Genomic DNA, 22,767 nt, shown 5'->3' on the forward strand with positions numbered 1-22,767 from the left:
TGTTAAATTATGAGGTGACAGAAAATTCCACTTTGAGAAACTCCCCTTAACATTTCTCCTTTTATACTATGCATATGAGAAATGCTAAGAAGTTTTACATAGACCCTTCAACTCATTTTTTTGGCATAATATTTTATAATATTTGCACGAAAATTAACGTTAAACTATAAAGTGACAAAGAGTTCATATAGAGTCCCAGCGGCCGTGAACTGACAATTTGGGTTACAGTAAGATAATATTCTCCAGTAGTTTCGAAACAATTGATGTCGCGAAACGGCGAGACTGAATCAGACGGCGAGGCGAAATCAGGGAGTTAAAGTGACGATTTTTCAGCTCGAGGGAGCAAAAGTCAGACTCGAAGTTAGCTTCAGGAGCGAATGAATAATTGAGAACTGAAAATACTGCTTCTGTGGCCGCCACATCTGAAAGCGCTTTTTGTTCTTCCAAAAGCACATACAGCAAGAACAACACAAGAAGAACACTAAACAATGCAGGTAACAAAATGGAACAAAGCTATAGGCGGTGGCATTAAGCGCTAATTACACTTCAAACGCCAAAAACTAGAGCAACCTATATCTACATTCTGTAAAATTGAACAACAGAAACCTACATAACGAAACAACAGACGGACGCCATTCGTTTATTCATCGGCCCTCTTCGCCCTAAAATCCGAACACCAGGCGGTACCCTTATCTTCCGAACAAGATCCCTCCAGCCCACTAGTCCCCTCTTCCTGTACATTAAAATTGTCACGGCCGCTACGACTATCTAAAACACTTGCCATATTGGATATCCCAGGCAGAGAGACCAGACCCATGGCTGCAATGCTGTTTGCAATGACGTCAACGTCCCTGGTTCCACTATAGAGACCCCGGCTCCCAGTAACAAGCATGTTGCGATTCTCGTGTGCAGTTGTTATCATAGCAGGCAATACATCCATCAGCTGTGAGCTATTCTGGGTTGAACCACTGATTAGAAGTCGTCGTAGTGTCTCTCTGGCACCCTTCTCCAGCATGGAATCAGTTTCAGGAATGTTCACAAGTTTCGAGTGCAGGGGAGATATTGCAGTTGAAATAGCAGGACCGGCGCTGACCAAGTATCCTTGACCCGACGAGCAAATATCAATAACTGGAATGTGAACAATTGGGTCGCACATCAAGGGTATGAAAGTTGGGATCTGCTGAGAAGATGGCCTTGGTAGCCTAACCAGTGGGTCTGGGAGAAATGCAGGGAAATCAAGCAAGGGGGAATCAGCCAAATGAAGAGGTGGCTTTGTTGTCAACATGCTGGAGGGCATATTGGGTGGTAATAAAGATGAAAGTGGTGGAAGCAATGCTGACTCTGTCGATGAGCTGGGTAGTTCAGGAAGTCCTGGCGAGTATTGCAAATCCGATGAACCTGGAGGGCACCAACAATAGTAAGGAGAGAGCAGAGGGGTGACCATGTAAGGAACTTGTGATGCAGGGTTCCGGGTTTTCTCTAGCGACTCCAGGAAACCTGAAGATGATAACGAGCAACTTCTAATAGGTTCTGGACACCAGTCACTTTCAGCATGATTTGAACAAGATGAATCGACTGTGAATGTGATTGGTGAAGCAACTGTTGGGTTGTCAATGGCTGAAAGATAGATGTCGCCTCGCTTCCTTAATTTATCCCTGGTAATATTCCTCAGAGAAGACAAGGTTCTGGGCAGATCTTTGAAGGAACTTGACCGTGGACTCAGGCTACCCTGAAATGATGAATTTGCCTTCATTGATTGATTGACACCATGTCGGGAACGCAGGGATTTTGATGATGTGGATGACAAGTGTCCGTGTTGAGCTGTATCAGATGGTTCTGTGGTGGTATACGTATCAGAAGGTGAGCCTGCAGAACTTGACGCACCGCCACCTGCTGTTGATCCCACCAGATAGGCACGTAGGTGAGTTGCAAAGCAACCGAGGCGAGATTCACTGATACCAGTTAACTCAGCTATGGTGGGCTTCCTCTTGAGCAGATCCTTCATCTGTACACAAACAAAGTACGTTGAGTTAAAACTACTGTTGGAACCAAATACATCAAATCAATATTACTTGTTATATACACACCTTCAAAAGCAATTCAATTCCCAAAAGTCGTGATGTCTCAGAGCACCAAAAGTAAAAAATCCGGTCATCTGGAATTTTAATAAGGAAAGATCGGCCAGAATTGTCTGCTGGAATCTCATTGACTTCTACAGCAGAGCATTCGGATTTATTATGTAAGGTGCACAGTCTATCTATACGACCATCATCCCCAACGAATGAAAGGCGTAAATTTGAAGTTGGCAAAACTGTAAGATTTAAATTGCCCCTGAGATAACATGAAAAGATAATGAAAGCTTAGAAATACAGATATAAACAATAAACAAATAAAACACAACAATATCAACCAGAAACTACATTACACGGTTATGCTTTGAAAGTGGTTTCAAAGGAGAGGAACAAAGATATGAAGACTACAATTGAAGGAGCACAATCACTCGATATAAATCTAATTGTGCTTTCTCAATTAACAAAATTATTTCTTTTTTCTTTTTGCTTTTCCATTGATAAAATCCAAAACAAATTCAAGCAATTAAATTGCTAATTTGAAGGCTTTACAGACAGAGGTATCTGTTCACCATTCTAAGAAAACAAATCACCAAGCAGGATCACAACCATTTTCCTTGAAAGTTCAAATATTAAGCCCTTTAAAATAGCTATCACAAAAGCTATTATTTAGAGATGCATCAACGTCAATTTTGTATCTTGAATCCTAAAAATACTAAAACCTGATAAAAGTTGGACTCTCCAGTGACCAGCATAAATGAAAGGTACACAACCAATGCAAAAAGGTGTATCTTCCTGTTTTTCACTGATAAATGGGTTATGAGATAATGTTACTTTTATCAAGCAAAAGCATTTCACACAAATGTTTCTTTTCTGTAAATATATAAATAAACAGGAAGTTCAAGTAACACGCCGTCAATACACCATATGACTGGAAGAAAGTAAGACATAAAGTGGTACATTGATGTCCAATTCAGTTAAGAATAGCTCGACGTTAATAAAGAAACATATGCTTGCAGAACCAAACAAACTTCTGGAACACGGAAGGAAGAAACGACATAACTCTGAAACACAACAATCAGTCACACTCGATTTTGATCTCCATCAAGATGTCAATCATTTATAATTAAAATGCAGCAGCAAGCTATATAATATATAGGATCGTGGAACTACCTTTACTTCCTCTTAATTCAGAGATCATAATAGAATATGCCCACTTTACCTACAAGTCAAAAGACATATTTACTTGGAAGAATGAACATTGTCACTACTAATAAACTAAATAGATTCCCCTACCTACGAAAACATTATTTACTAAAGATACACTCCTCACAACATAAGATTTGTTCACAAACTCAATACTATATCAAAATTCCTTCTACCAAACTTAGGGAATTGTTTATTTTGTAACCACTAAGGTAACTAACCCACAAGTAAAAGTTAATGATACATGCCAATGATGTTAATTATAATAAAAGGAAATAAGAACTGCAAACTATATCAGAATAGCCATAAATTGATTTATTGACAAAAGACTGATAAGTAAAAGATACGTAGAAATAAATGCAGACCAAAACATTCAATGGAAAATATAAGCTTCATCTGAAATCATTCTGCTTGTGTATTGTAAACAAATGTCCCTTTCTTCACATAAATTGATTTAACAAGTACATCATTAAAACTAACCTCCAAAATGTGTCTCCATGTCTGACTGCAAAAACCATGATGCAGTACAAAGTGACATCAAGATGCAGTGCTTTTCACAGCAAATAGAAATCCACAAGTCAAACATAGTTAATATGATGGTATTTCCCATGGCTATCACAAAACGCTACTACCCTCAAAATCCACAATCAGGGATTCATGATTCCAAAAATTGTTACACTAAATTATATGGTAATTTTGGTGATTGAAAATACCTACCATCTCTAAATGATAAACGACACATTAAGCTTTTGTAGATTATGATGTATTCTTAATAAGAAGCCAAAACCATAAAGACATTTGACCTAAGAATGTCTTCCCCACATTCAAAGTTGTAATTGAACATTCAGTCTATAAGAGTGAAACCCCATTGTGCATTGTTCTGGCTAGGTGACATCACTTTCCGATTCCCATACGACGAACCATAACAAATCCATGTTTTAAGTAACGAAAGTAAGTCCCAACCCATATGAGAGCTAGCTTTCCAATCAATTTCACACATAAAAATATAACTAACAAACATACACAGCAAAGAGTTTCTGCAGAGTTGTATAATAATCCAAAACAATAATTCAAAACTAACTCGAGTGAACTTTCCTAGAACATTCTCTAAAGGTGACCCATAAATATAAATGCATACAAAGATTCACAGAAAGACTATTTACTTTCTTAAGTTCATAATCAACTTGAAAGATGCAGTCCAATCTCCCAATAAAAATCAAACACGCACAATTACACAACTAATACTTTTCTACATGAGGACCTGGAAATTAATATCGGACAAATTTGAACTTACGGGAGTAAATTAAATGTTTGATTAACTGCGAAACATCAGACGGTACTAACATCAGGACATTACAAACAACAGTTAAATCGAAGGCCAAAGATTTACAGCAAAGCTATCTAAATGCAAAGACAATCAGTTGTTCTAAGCGATTGACTTTGTACGGTTCTTGTTCAAACTACTTAAACGAGCAAAAATAATGAAAAACATCAATTACAAACAACATTTCAAACAAACAAACACACAGGCGAAAACACACCAAACCAGAGCACCAATGGATATCGATAGTCGGATGTTTACCTAGCAGCAGTGGGACACAAGAGAGTCCCTTGCTTGTTGATCTTCCCCACACGAATAGATACGAGAGGTATACAGAAGCACCTCGCAAGCATTCCAACTTCCGCCGGCTCGAAATGCTATTCATCAAACACAAAGTGTAAGATCATCAATTTGCAAAACCCGAAATCAATATAAACTTAACCCCCAAAATTATGCCCACATTTCGACAGATTTCAACAACCTTCCATCCAATTCACAAAATATTTTGCAATTACTCCCACGAAAAACCATTGAATGGCAAACAGAGCTTCAATTCAATCAAGTTAGGTCATTTCCATCATACCTGGCTCAACTGAGCTAACAATCGATCCTCTGCGACGTCGTTCGACACATTCATCTTCAACAATGGCTTCAATCTCTCGTCGACGCGACACGCGCCCATAACCTGCATATCAAGCGCTTGTAGGCACTGCAAAACGCGGTCCTCTCGATTGCTCTGCTGCAGCAACAGATCTCCATCTCCTTCGTCAACAAGTATCCCCGTCAACCGCTCCTCGAGCCCGGTCTCCCTCCTCGCCGCCGGTCCAGCTCCGTTGCTCTCCACACCGTTCGAAGACGACGAGTCCTCCATTTCCCCACCGCTCCATTGATCAGAAATGCGATCGCCGCCATTGATCTCGTTGTTCGTGTCTAAATCTCGGTCTCCATGGTTAGTCATCGCGAATAATAAGGGAAATTTCCTTGAAATCTCAAATCGTCTTGACAGATTCGAAACCCTAATCGAATTCAATTCTTTTTGTTAAATTAAAATTATTTTTTTCAAATTATGGTTTCCAAATCTGAATCGGAAGCCCCGGAGATGGTTGAGATTGTACCGGAAAAGGAAGATTGTTTTGCCGATTGCGTGGGTGAGGAGAGAGAGAAAGAGAGGAGATAAGGCGGTTTTTTTAGAGAGAGAAGAAATAATAATTGGTCTCGTTACAAAAACGGAAGGACGCATATGGTAATGGGGTCGGTTTATATAAATACAGCTGGGCAGGGACTGGATTATAATACGAGGCGGACTTGAAAGCCGCCTATCCAATTCGGTTGTGTTCGGTCTTGAAATCCGGGCGTGATTGCATAGGCACCACGTCAGCTTATCAGACTGTAGGGACGATAAATTTTTAGTTATGACGGAAACACAGATAGTATATCAAGTGTTTTTATGCAAGTGGTGAAAAATTTTAATTTTTAAGTTATTAAACTTTTAGCACATATAACCCAATATTTCTATAGAAACAAGTGGGGTATTATTTCATGTGACGGTCACACTGAAAAATCTCTCATGTGGGCCCGAGTGTCCGATGGAGCCAGCTGCATTGGGGGTGGGGAGAGACGCCACGTCAGACGCTGAGCGGATCATGGTCATTTAATTCAACAACAGGAAAGCAAGTGAGCTGCGGCGGCGTCGGATAAGGGGGTGGCTGCTAGCGTGCGCGTTGGATGGGGACGGGTTGAGGAACAACAAAACAAGATTAATTTATTGGTTTTTTTTCCCAAGAGAGTAGATTGGAAATTGAGACAGCTTTCTTCTTATTCCTTTCTTTTCAAATTAAGGAAATGTTAACGAGATCAAATTTATAGATAAGATTTTGTAAATTAAACAACGTAGAAGTTGATTAGATTATTACTTAAGTATTAATGGACGTGTTCATTTATATTAGTGACACGTCATTCAGTTTGTAAATTTAATCTATAAATTTAGTTTCTCAAGTATTAACCTTTAATTTATAGCTAATTGAGGCTTACTATTCATTTAGGTGTGTTGTCAGTTAGCTTTTAGTCTAATAATCTTTTTTTTTCTTTCTCAAATTGAAAGTTTGTCTATAGTATGAACCTTTTATAGATAATATTATTCGCACATCTGCTTTTACTTTTGACGCAGGGATTGAATGAATTGAAAAAAAATTAACCGACAAAAACGAACAAGAATGTATGAAAGATAAAAAGGATGTGTGAAACTTACAAATTTTATCTACAATTTTAGTCTCTCTAACTTTTTCTTTAAAAAAATTATCTTTATGCTAGGTCCCATGATACGTAGAGTTTTGATTGGGTGCAACCTTGTGCCCACATTGAAAGTGAGTGTCACGTTTAGAGCAAAAATAACAATTTATGGGAAAGATATATTCTCTGTGAAACTTACAAATTTTATCTACAATTTTAGTCTCTCTAACTTTATCTTTAAAAAATTATCTTTATGCTAAGTTCCATGATACGTAGAGTTTTGATTGGGTGCACCTTTGTGCCCACATTGAAAGTGAGTGTCACGTTTAGAGCAAAAATAACAATTTATGGGAAAGATATCTTCTCTGAATCTCTTCCACTAATGTCACCCGATCAAGTGATTCGAGACTTTCAAATTTCATTCAACGACCTATCTGTTTTGACCACCTAAAAGCTGTAATAATTTTTTTACTGTTGGATGAAATTTGGAAGGTCTAGATCACTTGATTCGATGACATTGATGGAAAAGATCTGAAAATGATCTCTTTTCCAATTTATATATTGTCTAAATCCCAAAATTTAAATTCATCGGCAATCAATATAACATGGTGAGCAAAACTATTTCGCTTTTGCTTTTCTTAAGTTTACCTTTTTGTTCCGTTGATTGGGGTAAAGGATACTACAATAAAAATTCCAATACAATGGAAGTTTGATGACAAGGGATCAGGATCCTCCCTTCACCCTTAAAAACTGAACATGCTGAGTAAGCAATCGTGGCCGTTGAAATTTGATTCAACGACTACAACAGGAGGATCCTCTAAAGTTATAATAATTGTAGCCGTTGGATCAAATTTCAACCGTCACGATTGCCTGCTCAGCAGGCTCAGTTTTTAAGGGTTAGAGAAGATCCTGATCCGATGACAAGGAAAAGGTTAGAAGAGGAAAATAACACCAAACAGGGCATAAACCATAAGATCAGCATCCAACAGGATCCTCTCCCGATTTTTTATGAGAATTTTAGAGATCCATAAATCTTATCCGTTCATCGTATATCGTACGATAAGTTTTTATCAAGTACTGTTTGTGTTTACTTTTATATAAAAATATTTAAAATGATTTCTTACCATACAATGAACGATGAACAGACATAACTCATGGATCTTCGGGATCCTCACAAAGAGGATCCGGACCCGATCAGCATAACATCTTTAATCATAAGAAACATGACTTTTACTTTACATTTTGTCACTCCACAGTGGAGTCTCCACTCACAGGCAGAGGTTAAACAACCAGTGTTAGAATCGCTACCCGAGTTCATTTCAGCAGTACTCTAACATCCACAGATAACAAAATAGCCTAATTGTTAAAAATTCAGTCAATGCGCTTCAAGTCTTGTAAACGATGAGATATAAGTTTAAACTGATTTCGATTCTAAAGTTACCGGTGAGACAAGCTAAAATTGTCAAGGAGCTACATCTATAGTCGCGTCACAGCTAAACTAAAGCTCTTTCCGTTCCAACCAGGTTCTCCACCAACGACGATATGATGTAGTTTCCAATCACTTGCTCTTTTTTGGTTCTCTCTGATATTCATTTATTAGCGCTTCGACATCTTTCCAGAAGAGGCCCTCCACCAAAACTCCGTCCTCGGTGAACCTGAAATGTTCCCAAATGTTAAGAAAATATTGATTATGCATCCATGTATGTTCATCTCTATATGTGCGGGTATGATCTTCAGAAGTGCGTTCAAGTCTTGGTCTGTGTGTGTGTGTGTGTGTGAGAGAGAGAGAGAGAGAGAGCGAGAGAGAGACCACTGAGTAACGCTCTTGGTGAACTGTACTGGTTGATTAGCAGAAATAGATTTGGGGTCTGAACTTGCTATCACAAGTGTGTACATATCAGAGAATCTTGGCAATTTGGAAGAGACCACCAATCCAGTGCTTGTGAAGGAATCCTGCGCGAATAAACCGCAACTGAATAAAGCTTACAAACTTTCACCGAGTCCAAAATTTAGAAACACACTAGGATATATTTATTAACTGACCATTCTGACTTAAATTGTAGGAACAATCATACTTTATATACAACATTAGACCTTATTGTAGCTTGTGTGGTCCAACATAGAAGTTGTTCATGAACGAGTACAAAAAGAAAACAGTACCGTTAATTGCTTATGCATTAGGATTGAGTTCAAAATGGTAAATATTAAAAAGAAAAAGGAACTATAAGATCATATAAATCAATCGAAAGAGTAATTCTGTTTTACTATAGACTACATCAAAACGAACAAAAAATGTATCAAATTCTGAAATGGAATTTTAAAATTCTTGCACCTAGTAACAGGGGTAAGCAGTTGCGTCAACCAGAGAAGAAAACACAAAAGCTCCCTATCATCAAACAACCATCGGTCTTGCACACATACCACACATGTACAATTACCTAACTATGGACAGTAACCCTCAAAAGGCAGCTCGGCAAAAAACACTCAACAAAGAGCGAAAAGAAGGAACAAGAAACTCTCAAGACACATTTGAGTAGAGACTACTTTATATTCCACCCTACGGTGATGGCAGCAAAGACCTGAGCATAATGTCCGAGACATGTCCCAGTTACATAATGCATATACAACTAACAAGAGGGAAGGAGGAAGATACACCACATTACAGATGAAGAACATATAATAAATTATCATCTAGATGTATTCGGGTCCTTTAGACTCGCTAATAGGTAACTGAGCTTGCTATAGGTTATAAAGCTAAAATTTTGAAAATAGGATCCTCGGTTAATAAGTCACTACTCAACCTCCCGTCGACAATACCAAGCAAACACCCTAATCTAAATTGCAGGTGATAGAGCAACTATTCCAGCGGCGAAAGGTAAAGCTTTGAAAATAAAGCCTTCAATGGGCTGTCGACAAGGATTGCGCCCACATTGAAGGCAACTCCAAAATGGTTATGCACAGTGTCACGGGTTCCACCCACATGCCCTGGAACGTCAGGAAGTTGAGTATGGATGGATGCAATAGTATATATAACAAGGGAAGCTAGACATTATGAACCTAATTATAGTGTGCCCCATTACAAAGTCTCGTATTAAAGTTTATCAAATCACACTTTTATCTGCATTCGGTTATCAGCAAATCGTAGAAGAGAGACAACGACGCTCATATAGCCCGGAAATTCCATAACCTAGAAGTACAATATCAACTTACAATCTAGCAATGTAGCTACATTTCCAACGCAAAAGAGAAAACATACCGCGGGAGGATACGTAAAGAGGATGGCATTCTTCTCCTTGGTGAATATGATGAGCTGCAACACCGCATTGAAGACTATATACGTGCAAGAGTCAAAGATCAAACACACTTCAAGCTAATATCAACACAATTCGCATCAACCAAACAGAAACTCAAAGCAATTGAACAAATAATAAACACAAATAACAAGATAAATTAGGATATAAGACGATGCAGAGGATGAGAAAATCTCGGTTTTCGGGGAACTTCTTCTTGTAAAACTGAGCGAAGAGAGCGATGGCGATGATGATGGTGCCCATAAACAGCCTCACATTGCTCAGCCGCACGTCCTCCACATATCCGCGGCCCGTCACGATCTGCTCGAATTGCAGAGAGAAAATTCAACAAAAAAATTAACCAAAAATTGAAAATAAAAAAATAAATAAAAAAAGGAAAGGGAAAGGGAAAACGGATCAAGAGGGAAGAGCGAGAGACCGACCTCGGTGACGGACTCGTCGAGGGTGTGTTTGATGGAGTGGTGGTCGAGGAGATTGGCCTTCTTAGGGTTTTTGTTGGGCGAGTCTGATTTCTTTTCCTGCATTTTTATGGGGATTTGGATTGGAGGACTGAATTTGAAGGGCTTTGTCCGAAAATGGTGGAAACTGAGAGAAAAAAGCGGGTACAGTTTCAGTGGGATTATAATAAACATGGATTTGGTGGGTACATTTAGCGAAGATTCCTATACACTATTTGCACCCATTTTTTTTTTTACTGTCAAATTTTCCACTTGTTTGAGATTAATTTGACTCACATGAATGTGAAAACGATTCAAAATTTTCATTTTAATCAACAAGGAAAATATTGAGCGCGAGTCTACTTTGTTTTTGAAAAACAAACTACCACTAGACCAAAAGTCATTCTCAAACAAGAAAAATGATCCAATAACTTCAAAAGAATTGAACGAGGAACAGTATGAGATGAAAATCTCATGTACAGTTCTGTAGAATGGCAGTAAGGATGACTTCTCTGTCAACTTTTCCACTATCACCCCCCAAAAAACCAAACTCTACCATACATAAAGTTGTCAGAGTACGCTTAACCTCTGGATTTGAAATCACTGCTTATATACCTGGTATTGGGCCTATTGGCCATAATTTACAAGAACATTATGTAGTCTTAGTAAGAGGGAGAAGGGTTAAGGATTTACCGTGAAAACCTAATGCACACAATTCTCTATTGCCACATTGTTAGTGTAAAAGAGGGGCATCTAAAATCAAATGATACCACTAAATTCAAACTTAGGGTCTCCTTTTCAATATACAACTATTCATATGGTGGATTAAGTATAATATGGTTACACTAATCAGATTATCCCAAATTGATCCCCTAAAAATCCCTTGTATTCAAGGTTATCAGTTTGCCAACAATGGCAATACATTTCCAAACAATAAATATTTGATCCTGCAGTTTCTTGATAACATTATGAGATGAAATAATCGGAATCGGGGTCGAAAGGAGTGACAGAAAAAGAGGGAGGATGAAAGGTTCACGACTACGGAGGTTTTGATTTTACTTTGCTGGTGAGCAAGAATCGAGCGGCATTGACAAGTTCCTCCTTAATCATGAACAGAACAGCAGCTGCGAGTACACTTTGTACTATTTTTGTTCCCATCCCTTTGTAGAACCCGTAGAGTCCTTCATACCGAATCATCTTTAAAATAGCATCTGATGTGCCTGAAAGTAAACAAAATAATATGCAACACCATAATTCATGAACACGAAACTTTTATCCGAAAATATACAGAAATGAAGTTTTGAGGTATTAGTTTCTCAATGTAAAGCATGATTTATGCGGTATAAGAAGCTCTGGCTAGCAGTTGGAAGTTCAAACCTTTATAGTGTTGCCTTTTGTCTCCGTTTGTAACCTGTTTTGCTTGAAGCCTTGACTGCAACCGCACGAGACTCGGTAAGAAACTGAAAGGTTAATGCAACCAAATCCAAGGTAATAATAATACTACATTGTCTCTTCCTGGATGTAGCATGATAGCCGTGTTTTTTCAATTGAAAGGAGCTTAAAAAGTGGAAGACATTTCAGTCGGTCGCAATCCATTCACATTATAATTCAAAGTGTGTATTGCTTCGCATAAACAAATATGTATATGCTAAGTTCTTTACCTTTATGACCAGAAGAGGATACATCACAACTGTAGCCCCTAGTTTTGCCAAAGCACCAAGAGAAAATATCTAGCAGAATTAGGCAATCTATTAGCTCAGAGGAAAATCAAAAGAGTGAGTAACATAGGTTAGTACTGTTAAGTACTCAGGTTAAAGGTTATCATAAAACATTTACTGAAAAGGTTATGATCTAAATGAAACCTAACCTCTAAAGCAGTAACCCCGCTGTTACCCTTCTTATTCAAGGCACGCCTTTGTTTCAGCTTCTTCAACATAGTTTCATACAGCATAAATTGCATGGAAGGATTACTCACCTGTGATCAAAATCAAGAACAATTAGTCGTACTCCCTTAGCCTGTATAAGAATCACTTCTCACATACCATGATCAATGTCGGGAATACACCTCTCCAGAAGCCGAAAACTCCACCTTCATCATAAATTTCCTGAATCTGTATGCATCCATATATTGTTATGATAGGAAAAATTGTTGCTGGCACTAAAGCCAAACTTGTGTGAATCAGAATACAAAATTCTGGAAATCAATAGAAACACTATTGTCACCCCATGCGCGCACAGGTAGGGGACAAAGAATTAAGAATTAAAAAATAACATAATACTAACCGCATGAGTAGTCCCAAAGGGAGGAAGCTCAGCTGCAGCAATGATTGCTTCATCTGGAGCAGTTGACAGCTCCTGACCGGGCTGGCACTTCTTTGAGGATTTTTTATAAGTCTAACAGTGCAAAACGAGAACAAACAATAAATTAATAACATCAAACTTGTATGCTTTGAGTGAGAGATGCATAAGCTGAGTTTGTTAAATTAGCTACACAGAAGGATAAGATAATTTGGTGAAACTGGCAACTAACATCATAGGCATTTCAAAATTCTGAAATAAGTTCTAAATCCTGGAATGCAGTGCTCTTCAAAGGTCACTTCTAGCACAAGCATAGATACGGGAAAACAAAACTACGCAAATAAGACATGCAAATATGAACTATCGTGTCACTTGATTTGGAAATTCAATGAGATTTGAGGCTAATGTCAATTAGCTCTTCATTTTTACCTGCATACGCGTAACAACTACCCATATAGGATTTGTGAACAGCACATTCACGCACCTGCAAGAATAAAATTGTGATGAGATTTTCAGCAATAAATCCATGAAAGAAAAACTCATAATAAAAAAAAATTAAATGCTGTAAAAGCTACCAAATCTTTACTGTTCTCTTGATTTTCTTCTTCTTAAAAGCTTTCAGAAAGAGCGAATGCAACTTTTTGAGGAAACGATGCTTTTATAGCTTCGAAAATATTAGGAAACAAACAATGTCTTAAGGCCCATCATCATATAAATAAAGAAATACCCAGATAATGCAGCAACCAAAAGTGAAGAGAGCATTCCAACAGATCCATCACCAACCCCCATCTTCCTCCGTTCAAGTGCAGCAGTTTCAGCCTTGTTCCTGAATATTTGATAGAAATAATAGTAAACACCCTGTACCAATAAAATCGCGCGTAGATAAGAAACCAGACAACCAAATAAAAAATTAATGATGCAGATTTATACAACACAAGGTTTAGTGGTAAAGTCCTTTGTAAAAAAAGGCTGTAAGCTGCTCTATATCATGTCAAAGTTCAAACTAAGGAATTTCTGACTCAAAAAACACTACAGAAAGAGCATTAAAATTTATGTAGCTAGCGTTGGGTAAGAACATTGCAATTTAACGCTGGCAGTCACTCTGTTATTCAGACGACCGCATAAGCATAAAAAAAAGGGTGTTATATTAGCAGATCAAATGCTTTCACTGATGAGGCAGGTCAACACAAACTGTTACCATTACTAACTCGCAGAAAGCATTTACTGCTAATATTGACCTCTTAAACATTATGAACTATACACATGATTTATCAACTGGACTCAACTTATAAACGCTAACGAATGAAGGATAACTGAGCCAATACGCATAACATATTTTGATTAGGTGTAGTGATGGTCGGGGCAAAAAAACCAGCCATGGCTCCATCGGTTTGGGCGGCTTCATGCACGCAACCTAGCAATGGAGGGCATATAATTTTGGGATGACACAATTGCATTTGTTTATGCACAAAATCGGTGAGGACTTTAGTACAACAGAAAGTGTCAAGTTTGTGACCTTCGCTGGATTGCTCCGGTCACTAGTGTAGATAAGTATGTAAATGGATAGAGACAGGGAAGCAAATGCAAGATGTACATGGTTAACCCAGATTGGTTACGTCCACGGAGTGAGAAAACATAATGATGTTTCCTTTCGTACAGTGCACACAGCAGTAGTCAGGTAGCTTTAATATAATGACAATGGGGAGACACACAATATATTATATAAACATATTTTCATTCAAATAATGAAGTTGTCTAATTTGGTCAAACTTGCCACATGTTATGGGAAATAGTCAGGTGATAAACCATTAATAATAATGTAAAACATATTATTATAACAAGTCATCTCGTTCATTTAGGCAATCATGCTGGCGTTTCCACTGTTTTTGTCAAAAAGCAACTCCTGCTTTTCCACTTGGTACTTTTCAAAAAGCAGTTTCCCTTTCAAAATGATGATACTGATAAGGGTCTCGTGGTGCAAATATAATAGTAATAAAGTAATAATAGTATTTGATGTGACCGGCATAATAAGCATACAGCAGTAGTGGAAAAGCAAAAGTTTGTACTTTTCCAATGGGTACGCACTATATATATATATATATATATATATATATATATATATATATATATATATATATATATATATATTGTGAGGTGCCGCACTATATGTACACAGATCATGAAAACAAATAATATATTGCTAACTGTGCACTAAAATATAAGTGATGTGGTCTCCTGTTAAAGAATATGCACACTGTAAACGCTGCAGTAACAAGACCAACACAAAATAATAATAAATTATTAAATAATAAACTAGTTAATGAATTAGAAGAAGACTTATCTTCTTCGTTGGTTCTCCCGTGGGTTTTTTCAGTGGGATAGGTACGGCATGGGTAGAAATTTCAAAGCTACCTCAAGCGAGCTTGCAGCGGCGATGTCGCTCGGGTTGAATGGGAATAACAATATGAGTCCCCCGATTCCACTAGTGGTGACGGCGTTGCCAGTAGACGAACGAAATTCCGCCAATCACGCAGCGACCTCGACCTAGGTTCGATGACGGCAGTTTCGTCTGGGTTTCGTAGGTCGAAGCCTTCCGAGTCTGGCAGAGATTAGGAGACGCCTTTGCAATGGGGGGCTTCGAAATCGGTTTAGTGACGACCATGGAAGCTTTTGCGGCTAACCCATTTCCCAATCTCACACCAAATCGCAAGTCGTGCGAGGAAAGTGGAGGCACGGCGATGGAGGTAGGACGAGGGTTTTGCTAGGTTTTGGAAGTGACAGCGGGTTTTGATTGTATGAGAGAGGTCACTGTGGCCTCCGTTGCTAGAAAGAGAAGAGAGGGAGGCTGCAAAGGTTTTCTGGAAAAGCCAAAGATGAGGTTTTGGGTTCTTGGGTTTTGCAAATTCATGGTGGTGGGATGAAAAATTGAGAGAGAACTGACATAGCTTTTCGTGTCGTTTCCCACAAACGGCGCCAAATGTTGATGCACAAAATCGGGTCGATCTTGGACCAACGTAAATCTAACCGTGAATCACACAATCGCACAAAAACACAAAGCTTCCATGGTCGTCACTGAACCGATTTTAAAGCCCCCCATTGCAAAGGCGTCTCCTAATCTCTGCCAGACTCGGAAGGCTTCGATCTACGAAACCCAAACGAAACCGTCGTCATCGAACCCAAGTCGAGGTCGCTGCGCGATTGGCAGAATTTCATTCGTCTACTGGCAACGCCATCACCACCAGTGGAATCGGGGGACTCAGATTGTTATTCCTACTCAACCCAAGCGACGTTGCCGCTGCAAGCTCGCCGGAGGCAGCTTTGAAATTTCCCGCCATGCCGTACCTATCCCATTGAAAAAACCCACAGGAAAACCAACGAAGAAGATAAAGTCTTCTTCTAATTCATTAACTAGTTTATTATTTAATAATTTATCATTATTTTGTGTTGATCTTGTTACTCCAGCGTTTGTTTTACAGTGTGCATATTCTTTAACAGGAGACCACATCACTTATATTTTAGTGCACAATTAGCAATATATTATTTGTTTTCATGATCTGTGTACATATAGTACGGCACCTCACAATAGCGTACCTATTGGAAAAGTACCAACTTCAGCTTTTCCACTACTGCTGTATGCTTATTATGCCGGTCACATCAAATACTATTATTATTTTATTACTATTATATTTGCACCACGAGACCCTTATCAGTATCATCATTTTGAAAGGGGAAACTACTTTTTGAAAAGTACCAAGTGGAAAAGCAGGAGTTGCTTTTTGACAAAACAGTGGAAATGCCAGCATGATGGCCTAAATGAACGAGATGACATGTTATAATAATACGTTTTACATTATTATTAATGGTTTATCACCTGACTATTTCCCATAACATGTGGCAAGTCTAACCAAATTAGATATCTTCATTATTTGAATGAAAATATATTTATATAATATATTGTGTGTCTCCCCATTGTCATTATATTAAAGCATGACTGCTGCTGTGTGCACTGTACGAAAGGAAACATCATTATGTTTTCTCAATATCATCATCTATTTAATATTTTTTTATTATTATTTTATGATATTTGTTACAAGGTGTCGGCCACCTTCTTTTAAAATAACATAGCTTTAATCATTTTTTAATATTATATTCATTATTTAAATGTTGGGATGAACTTTAGTGACTCAGGGCACACTACACAATGAAAGTATACAGATATATGTTTATTTAAAGATTTTATTATGATGATAATCTTTTGTCACATCATTACTATTATGCCAACACAAGCTGCTAATACCACATACTCGAACATTGATAACACCACATCCATGCTTCTTATTATAATAAGTCTTTTCCATCATGATTATTCCACTACGTGGAAAGTTTGACACATGACATATTTTCACTCTTTCACTATTAGGACACAGTCCACACTCCACAATACAAAGTTGTGCATATGTACATATATGCGCATTATCCCTACATTCATCTTATTAAGATTACATGCTACATGCTACAATAATTACATATGCTCAGGGTGCCATCCAAATAATAACTCATTTTGTGATCACACATATTTACTTGTGCAAATATTTATTCATTGCCTAGTAATATGTAATGCCTTTAACTATGTCACTTATGCAACATGTGATTTACCACGCAACTTAATAAATTATTTATTTGTAGTAGGCACATGGTACCATATTTTGCAAATGCCAAACTATATCAATTTGATTTATTAATTATGCATTCATGCTTATACTATTATTTATTGTCAAGACTCTGTTGATCAACATTGTTACTGATCAACTTATAGATCGATGAGCCACATGCTAATGATGACAAAGATTTAGTCTGAACGGTAATCTCTTGTATGACCGGACACCCACTTGCTCGGACACTCGCTCATTTGGATACCTATGTGCTTGGACACCCATTCATTTGAGCACTTACGAGATTGGACACCCTTGAGCTCGAACCCCGACTCACAGATCCAATTTGTGGACCCAACTCACGGACCCTACGGATGACCCCGACTAAAAAACCCGACAAGCAGACTCGAGTCATGTCGAGAGTTAACTCATATTGAGTGCACGCTGACGTTGAGTGCATACTCACAACGAGGAACACCACGAGCCGAGCCGCCTTGCAACGAGCACTGCCTCCAGCCGAGCAACCGCCTCGCCGCAAGCATTGCCTCTAGCCAAGCAGTCTCGCAACGTGTGATACATCTAGCTGAGTATTACTTTACGTTGAGCATTGCCTCATGTCAAGTAATGGTTCAGGACAACATTTAGTCACTTCGGCCCGCACATGGATTGGGTTTGAAGTCTTCAGCCAAAAGATTCATCTGACACATAGACCCTTATACAAACCCAACAAATGGGTTCGAGTCATGTCGAGAACTAACTCATAATGAGCTCATGCTGACATCGAGTGCATACTCACAATGAAGAATGCCACAAGCCGAGCCGCCTCGCAAGGAGCACCGCCTCCAGCCGAGCAACCGCCTCGTCGCGAACATTGTCTCTAGCCGAGCAACCTCACAACGTGTGCTATCTCTAGCTGAGTATTGCTTCACGTTAAGTATTGTCTCATGTCGAGTACTAGTTGTAGACGACATCCAGTCACTTCGGCCCGCACATGGATTGGATTTGAAGTCTCCAACCAAAAGACCTTCTTGACTGAAGAATTGGGAGACTCTTGTTATACCATACATTGGGTCTCAGTATTTGGCCTTCATTACTTAGCCCATTATTCATGGAAGAGGGGAGGAAACCTTTATTCTATAAAAGGGTTCCCTCAAACTCACTTAAGAGGGGGACTCGACGAGAAAGAAGGAAAACATACATAGGGAAACAGGAGAGCAAACAGAATAGCAACGAGAGCAAACACTGCCTTTATAGCCTCCATGTATATTCAACATTTATTTACATAGTGAAACGGAATCAACATCAATGTGGACGTAGCCTCAACTTGAGATGAACCACAATATATCTTTGTGTTCTTGTGTGTTTGTGTGATTTATGATCGGATTTACGTTGGTCCAAGATCGACCCGATTTTGTGCATCAACAGCATTCACTGGTACTAATCAAGAGAATAACTTAATCAATGATATCTGCCAATTCGTCCTACAGGATTTTGGCCAATCGAAAACCCAAGTTACACCGTTGCTCGGATGGTATAAGAGACATCTGTAAATAGGGCCAAACTCCTCTACAGTCAGTTTCCGCTCCGTTAAAAACTGTTCCAATTTTTCTGCTCTTTCCCATCAATTCCTTGGTTAACAAACAATGAATGTCAACTCTACGCAATACTTTCCTACAAGCACGTATAACAATAAGAACGTCACTCACTCCATCCTAGTTTCTAATCATTGTAACAATAAGAACGAAAATACTATTCGAAGAAGTAAAACAATCCAGCAAAGAGCTAAAGCTTTGCTCACCTGAGATGCTGCCGTCCCCACCAATGATGGCGTCAAACCGCCGTACAACCGCTCCCATCCTTCATTTTTAATAACCTGCACATCAAATTCACACACTGGCCGAATAATCAGATACAATGAAACAAACAGAGAAATGTGTCCTTTCTCAGATTTTCCCGTCCATTTTCTCAGCAACCAAACAAGGTAAAAGTTTCGGAATACTTAAAAACGAAGCTGAAATTTGATAAAAGGGATGACCTGACATATTTGCTCAACAGTTCCGAGCTTCTTCTTCTCCTTCTTCAGACCACGGTCTGTTTGTTGGCGAGTATTCACCTGCAGCAGATCAGGACCCAAAATTCAAACAAAAAACAAGGACTATCAAAAGCTCAAGAAAAACAATTACGAAATGAGAAAATTTGTACAGTCTGGAGAGGATATGTGATGAGCTGGGCGATGATCCCGCCGCCAGCTCCGGCGAGGCCATTGATCAAAGCGTCGGACATATTTTCTCGAGAAAATGTTTGTGAAGGTTTCTTATTTTCTCGGGAAACTGTAGCGAGCCATGGAGGGTTCGGAGATCTGTACTTTTTACTTGTATTTTTTTGGAGAGAGGACTATCTCTGACTTTGGCTTTGTCGAGGTGATGGCACTCGCTATCAGAACCCTCCTATAGGTTGGTTGTTTCGTTCAAGAAAGCAAATAACGTTTGGTAGGACCTTTTGTTTTTGAGTGCTAATCCTTTCAATAATATTTTCTTTATTTTCTGTTGACATTTTAGTTTAAAATCATTTCTGAGATTAACATAACTCTTCATTACAGTGAAATCAACAAAACAAATTCCTGATTTTGTATACCATCAATCATTTTGGTCTTTTCGTTAAAATCTCTATTAAATAAGGATCAAAATGATAAAAATACCCTCAATTTAATAACAATGGACTAAAATGATTTGACAAAATTGAGTGGATTTTTATCATTTTATCCTTATTTAATGGAGATTTTTTACAGAATGACCAAAATGATTAACGGTAGACAAACTCAGGAATTAGTTAGTTCTATCGATTTTAAATCTCAAAGATCAAAGTGATGAGTTATGTCAAATCTACCATTTGGCTAAAAAAACCTTTTCTAGTTTAATAGTGTAATTATTGTTCAAAATATTCTAATAAAATAATACTTATAAAATTTAAAATTGAAATGGAAGATGAGAAAAAGAAATTGGGCTTGAAGAGGTGGGATTGGGTTGTAGCGAATTTGAAATTGGGCATGAGGGTGAAATTTTGGGAATGCGGTGGAATTTGAAAACGGGTTGCGTTGGGAGTCTAGAGAGAGTGAAGGAAGGAGAGTTACAATCGGTTAGAGATCTAAGAAGTGATTGGATTCTTGAATTCTAACCGAAATAAAAATCATGAAATGAGGCATTGGTGGTGAGTTTAAACTCGGGTAGGCTTATCAGCATTATAATATTATTCTCTTGAAAAATTAAAATAGAATTTAGATATATATTAGGGATTACTTTGGGAATAATAGTTGTTGAAAAAGTAGCATTCAATTTTTTTACTTTTTTTACGGGTGGGATTATAATATAGATGGGGAAAAAAGACATTAGGGTAAGTCTGGCGACACTCTTGTTTTTTTTTTTTTTTTTTTTTTTACCAATTTACCCTTCATATTTTTTTTACCATTTTACACTTCATTTTTTTTTGTTTGTTAAATGTTATTTATTAGGACTGTGGCTCCCCAATAAACAAAAGAAATGTAGGAGGTCCCGTGTTTGAGGCTCCAAGCTGGTGAGTCTGCTTGACTATGGGTGAAATTCCCCATAGCCTCCCCGAGCTCGAAAGGGATTGATAATCGTAACTTACCACCTGTTGTCTCTCTTTAAAAACAATTAGTGAAACATTCATTAATGTAAAAAATGCTCCTATCTTCTTACAACTTTTAAAAATAACAATTTAATTAAATTTTTGAAAAGAAACAACTGCATCCCATAATGGCCTTTTTAATGAATTTATTATGAATAAAAATTATAAAAAAAGTTAGTAAAAAAAATAAAGGATAAGGTATTTAAAAAAAGTATAGAAGAGACAATTGCCACTCTCGTAAGATGAGTTATATACTTGGGAGTCATTTGATAACCGTCTCGTTTTTAAGTTTTCGTTTTCAATAGTGAAAATTACTTTCAAAATATGCCTTTCAACTTTAAAAATGTAACTACTTACCCAACGAGTTTTCAATTTAAAAAAATTAAAAAATAAAAACGAAATAACTATCAAATAACTTATTAATGTTTTTACTGCTTAAATTGATTGTATGAGAAGCTCTAAAGAAATAGTTTATATCATCCACACAAATAATTTATAGGATTTGGATCCTCTCCTGATCAAGGCGGATCATCCTGACCCAAATACTATTGAACTAAACATGGTAAATACCAATATTAAACTAAACATGGTAAATACCAAAAATATATATGACAATATTTGGGAATTTCTTATATATTCATTAATCTCCAAAGTGGAGTATATATAGGAGTTACAATTGGTATTACATATGTACTTCACCAATGTGGGACAATAAACTACTATTTACACTCAAACTAATATATAACTCGCAACACTCCCCCTCAAGTTGGTGCAAAGATGTCACGCATGCCCAACTTGTTAAGCGAGTTGGAAAACACACTATTAGACACAGCCTTAGTAAGAGCATCAGCAAGTTGATCTTCAGATCTCACAAACGGAAACATAATAATTTCAGCATCCAATTTTTCCTTAATGAAATGTCGATCAATCTCCACATGTTTTGAGCAATCTCAATAGCAGCCTTGTTATCACAATTAAGTTTCATAGCACCTTTGGGGTTAAACTCAAGATCTCTCAACAATTTTTTTAACCACAACAACTCACATACACCATGCAACATACCACGAAACTCAACTTCTGCACTTGACCTAGCCACCACCTTTTGTTTCTTGCTTCTCCAAGTAACTAAATTACCACCCACAAACGTAAAGTATCCAAATGTAGATCGCCGATCAGTGATAGAACCTGCCCAATCTGCATCTGTATACCCTTCGACATTCAAATGACCATTCTTGGAGAAAAACAGGCCTCTGCTAGGAGTCATCTTCAAGTACCTCAAAATACGGGTTACTGCATCCATATAAACTTCACTAGGTGAGTGCATAAACTGACTTACCACACTAACTGCATAAGCAATGTCAGGGCGAATGTGAGACAAATAAATTAATCTCCCCACAAGCCTCTGATACCGTTCCTTATGAGTAGGAACTTGATCTGGAAATAAGCCCAGACGATGATTCTGCTCAATCGGAGTATCAACAGGTTTGCAATCTAACATACATGTTTCAGCTAACAAATCAAGAACATATTTCCGTTGAGACAGAAAAATACCATGCTTGGATCGTGCAACCTCGATTCCAGGAAAATACTTCAATTCAC

General features: G+C 37.9%; 3 protein-coding genes across 4 annotated transcripts; all 3 read right to left on the reverse strand.

Moving 5' to 3' along the window:
* Positions 1 to 361: 361 nt before the first annotated feature.
* On the reverse strand, positions 362 to 5,842 carry LOC126618953 (uncharacterized). The gene is made up of 4 exons (XM_050287190.1): positions 5,180 to 5,842; positions 4,858 to 4,973; positions 2,088 to 2,331; positions 362 to 2,005 (listed from the first exon to the last, which is right to left on the reverse strand). The coding sequence occupies exons 1-4, from the start codon at positions 5,552 to 5,554 to the stop codon at positions 641 to 643; spliced, it is 2,100 nt and encodes a 699-aa protein (XP_050143147.1). The 5' UTR covers positions 5,555 to 5,842; the 3' UTR covers positions 362 to 640.
* A 2,190-nt stretch (positions 5,843 to 8,032) lies between these two features.
* Positions 8,033 to 10,746, reverse strand: LOC126627983 (signal peptidase complex subunit 2). Its single transcript, XM_050297568.1, has 5 exons — positions 10,559 to 10,746; positions 10,285 to 10,436; positions 10,082 to 10,163; positions 8,636 to 8,778; positions 8,033 to 8,480 (listed from the first exon to the last, which is right to left on the reverse strand). Exons 1-5 carry the CDS (start codon positions 10,658 to 10,660, stop codon positions 8,384 to 8,386), a joined length of 576 nt encoding a protein of 191 aa, XP_050153525.1. The 5' UTR covers positions 10,661 to 10,746; the 3' UTR covers positions 8,033 to 8,383.
* Positions 10,747 to 11,327: 581 nt separating this feature from the next.
* On the reverse strand, positions 11,328 to 19,992 carry LOC126627970 (peroxisomal nicotinamide adenine dinucleotide carrier-like). Of its 2 annotated transcripts, none has more exons than XM_050297550.1 (11): positions 19,726 to 19,992; positions 19,559 to 19,636; positions 19,322 to 19,396; positions 13,599 to 13,729; positions 13,301 to 13,355; positions 12,857 to 12,967; positions 12,616 to 12,684; positions 12,441 to 12,548; positions 12,257 to 12,303; positions 11,951 to 12,033; positions 11,328 to 11,793 (listed from the first exon to the last, which is right to left on the reverse strand). In XM_050297550.1, exons 1-11 carry the CDS (start codon positions 19,804 to 19,806, stop codon positions 11,612 to 11,614), a joined length of 1,020 nt encoding a protein of 339 aa, XP_050153507.1. In that variant the 5' UTR covers positions 19,807 to 19,992; the 3' UTR covers positions 11,328 to 11,611. The 2 variants fall into 2 exon arrangements, with proteins under 2 accessions (XP_050153507.1, XP_050153514.1); XM_050297557.1 differs by having other exon boundaries at positions 11,951 to 12,005; positions 12,235 to 12,303.
* Positions 19,993 to 22,767: the final 2,775 nt, after the last annotated feature.

The sequence above is a fragment of the Malus sylvestris genome, chromosome 1, assembly GCF_916048215.2.
Source record: "Malus sylvestris chromosome 1, drMalSylv7.2, whole genome shotgun sequence".
Lineage (NCBI taxonomy): Eukaryota > Viridiplantae > Streptophyta > Magnoliopsida > Rosales > Rosaceae > Malus > Malus sylvestris.

Excerpts from the sequence above, each read along its gene's own strand:
- LOC126627983 (XM_050297568.1), bottom strand. The coding sequence starts at position 10,660 with ATGCAGGAAAAGAAATCAGACTCGCCCAACAAAAACCCTAAGAAGGCC. Across the intron at positions 10,437-10,558 it reads TCGACGAGTCCGTCACCGAG|ATCGTGACGGGCCGCGGATA; the intron begins GTCGGTCTCTCG and ends CAATTCGAGCAG. Across the intron at positions 8,481-8,635 it reads ACCAAGAGCGTTACTCAGTG|GTTCACCGAGGACGGAGTTT; the intron begins GTCTCTCTCTCG and ends GGAACATTTCAG.
- LOC126627970 (XM_050297550.1), bottom strand. The coding sequence starts at position 19,806 with ATGTCCGACGCTTTGATCAATGGCCTCGCCGGAGCTGGCGGCGGGATC. Across the intron at positions 13,356-13,598 it reads TTGGTTGCTGCATTATCTGG|GTGCGTGAATGTGCTGTTCA; the intron begins GTATTTCTTTAT and ends TTATTCTTGCAG. Across the intron at positions 12,304-12,440 it reads GCGGGGTTACTGCTTTAGAG|ATATTTTCTCTTGGTGCTTT; the intron begins GTTAGGTTTCAT and ends TAATTCTGCTAG.
- LOC126618953 (XM_050287190.1), bottom strand. The coding sequence starts at position 5,554 with ATGACTAACCATGGAGACCGAGATTTAGACACGAACAACGAGATCAAT. Across the intron at positions 2,332-4,857 it reads TTGTGTCCCACTGCTGCTAG|GGGCAATTTAAATCTTACAG; the intron begins GTAAACATCCGA and ends ATGTTATCTCAG. Across the intron at positions 2,006-2,087 it reads GAATTGAATTGCTTTTGAAG|ATGAAGGATCTGCTCAAGAG; the intron begins GTGTGTATATAA and ends GTTTGTGTACAG.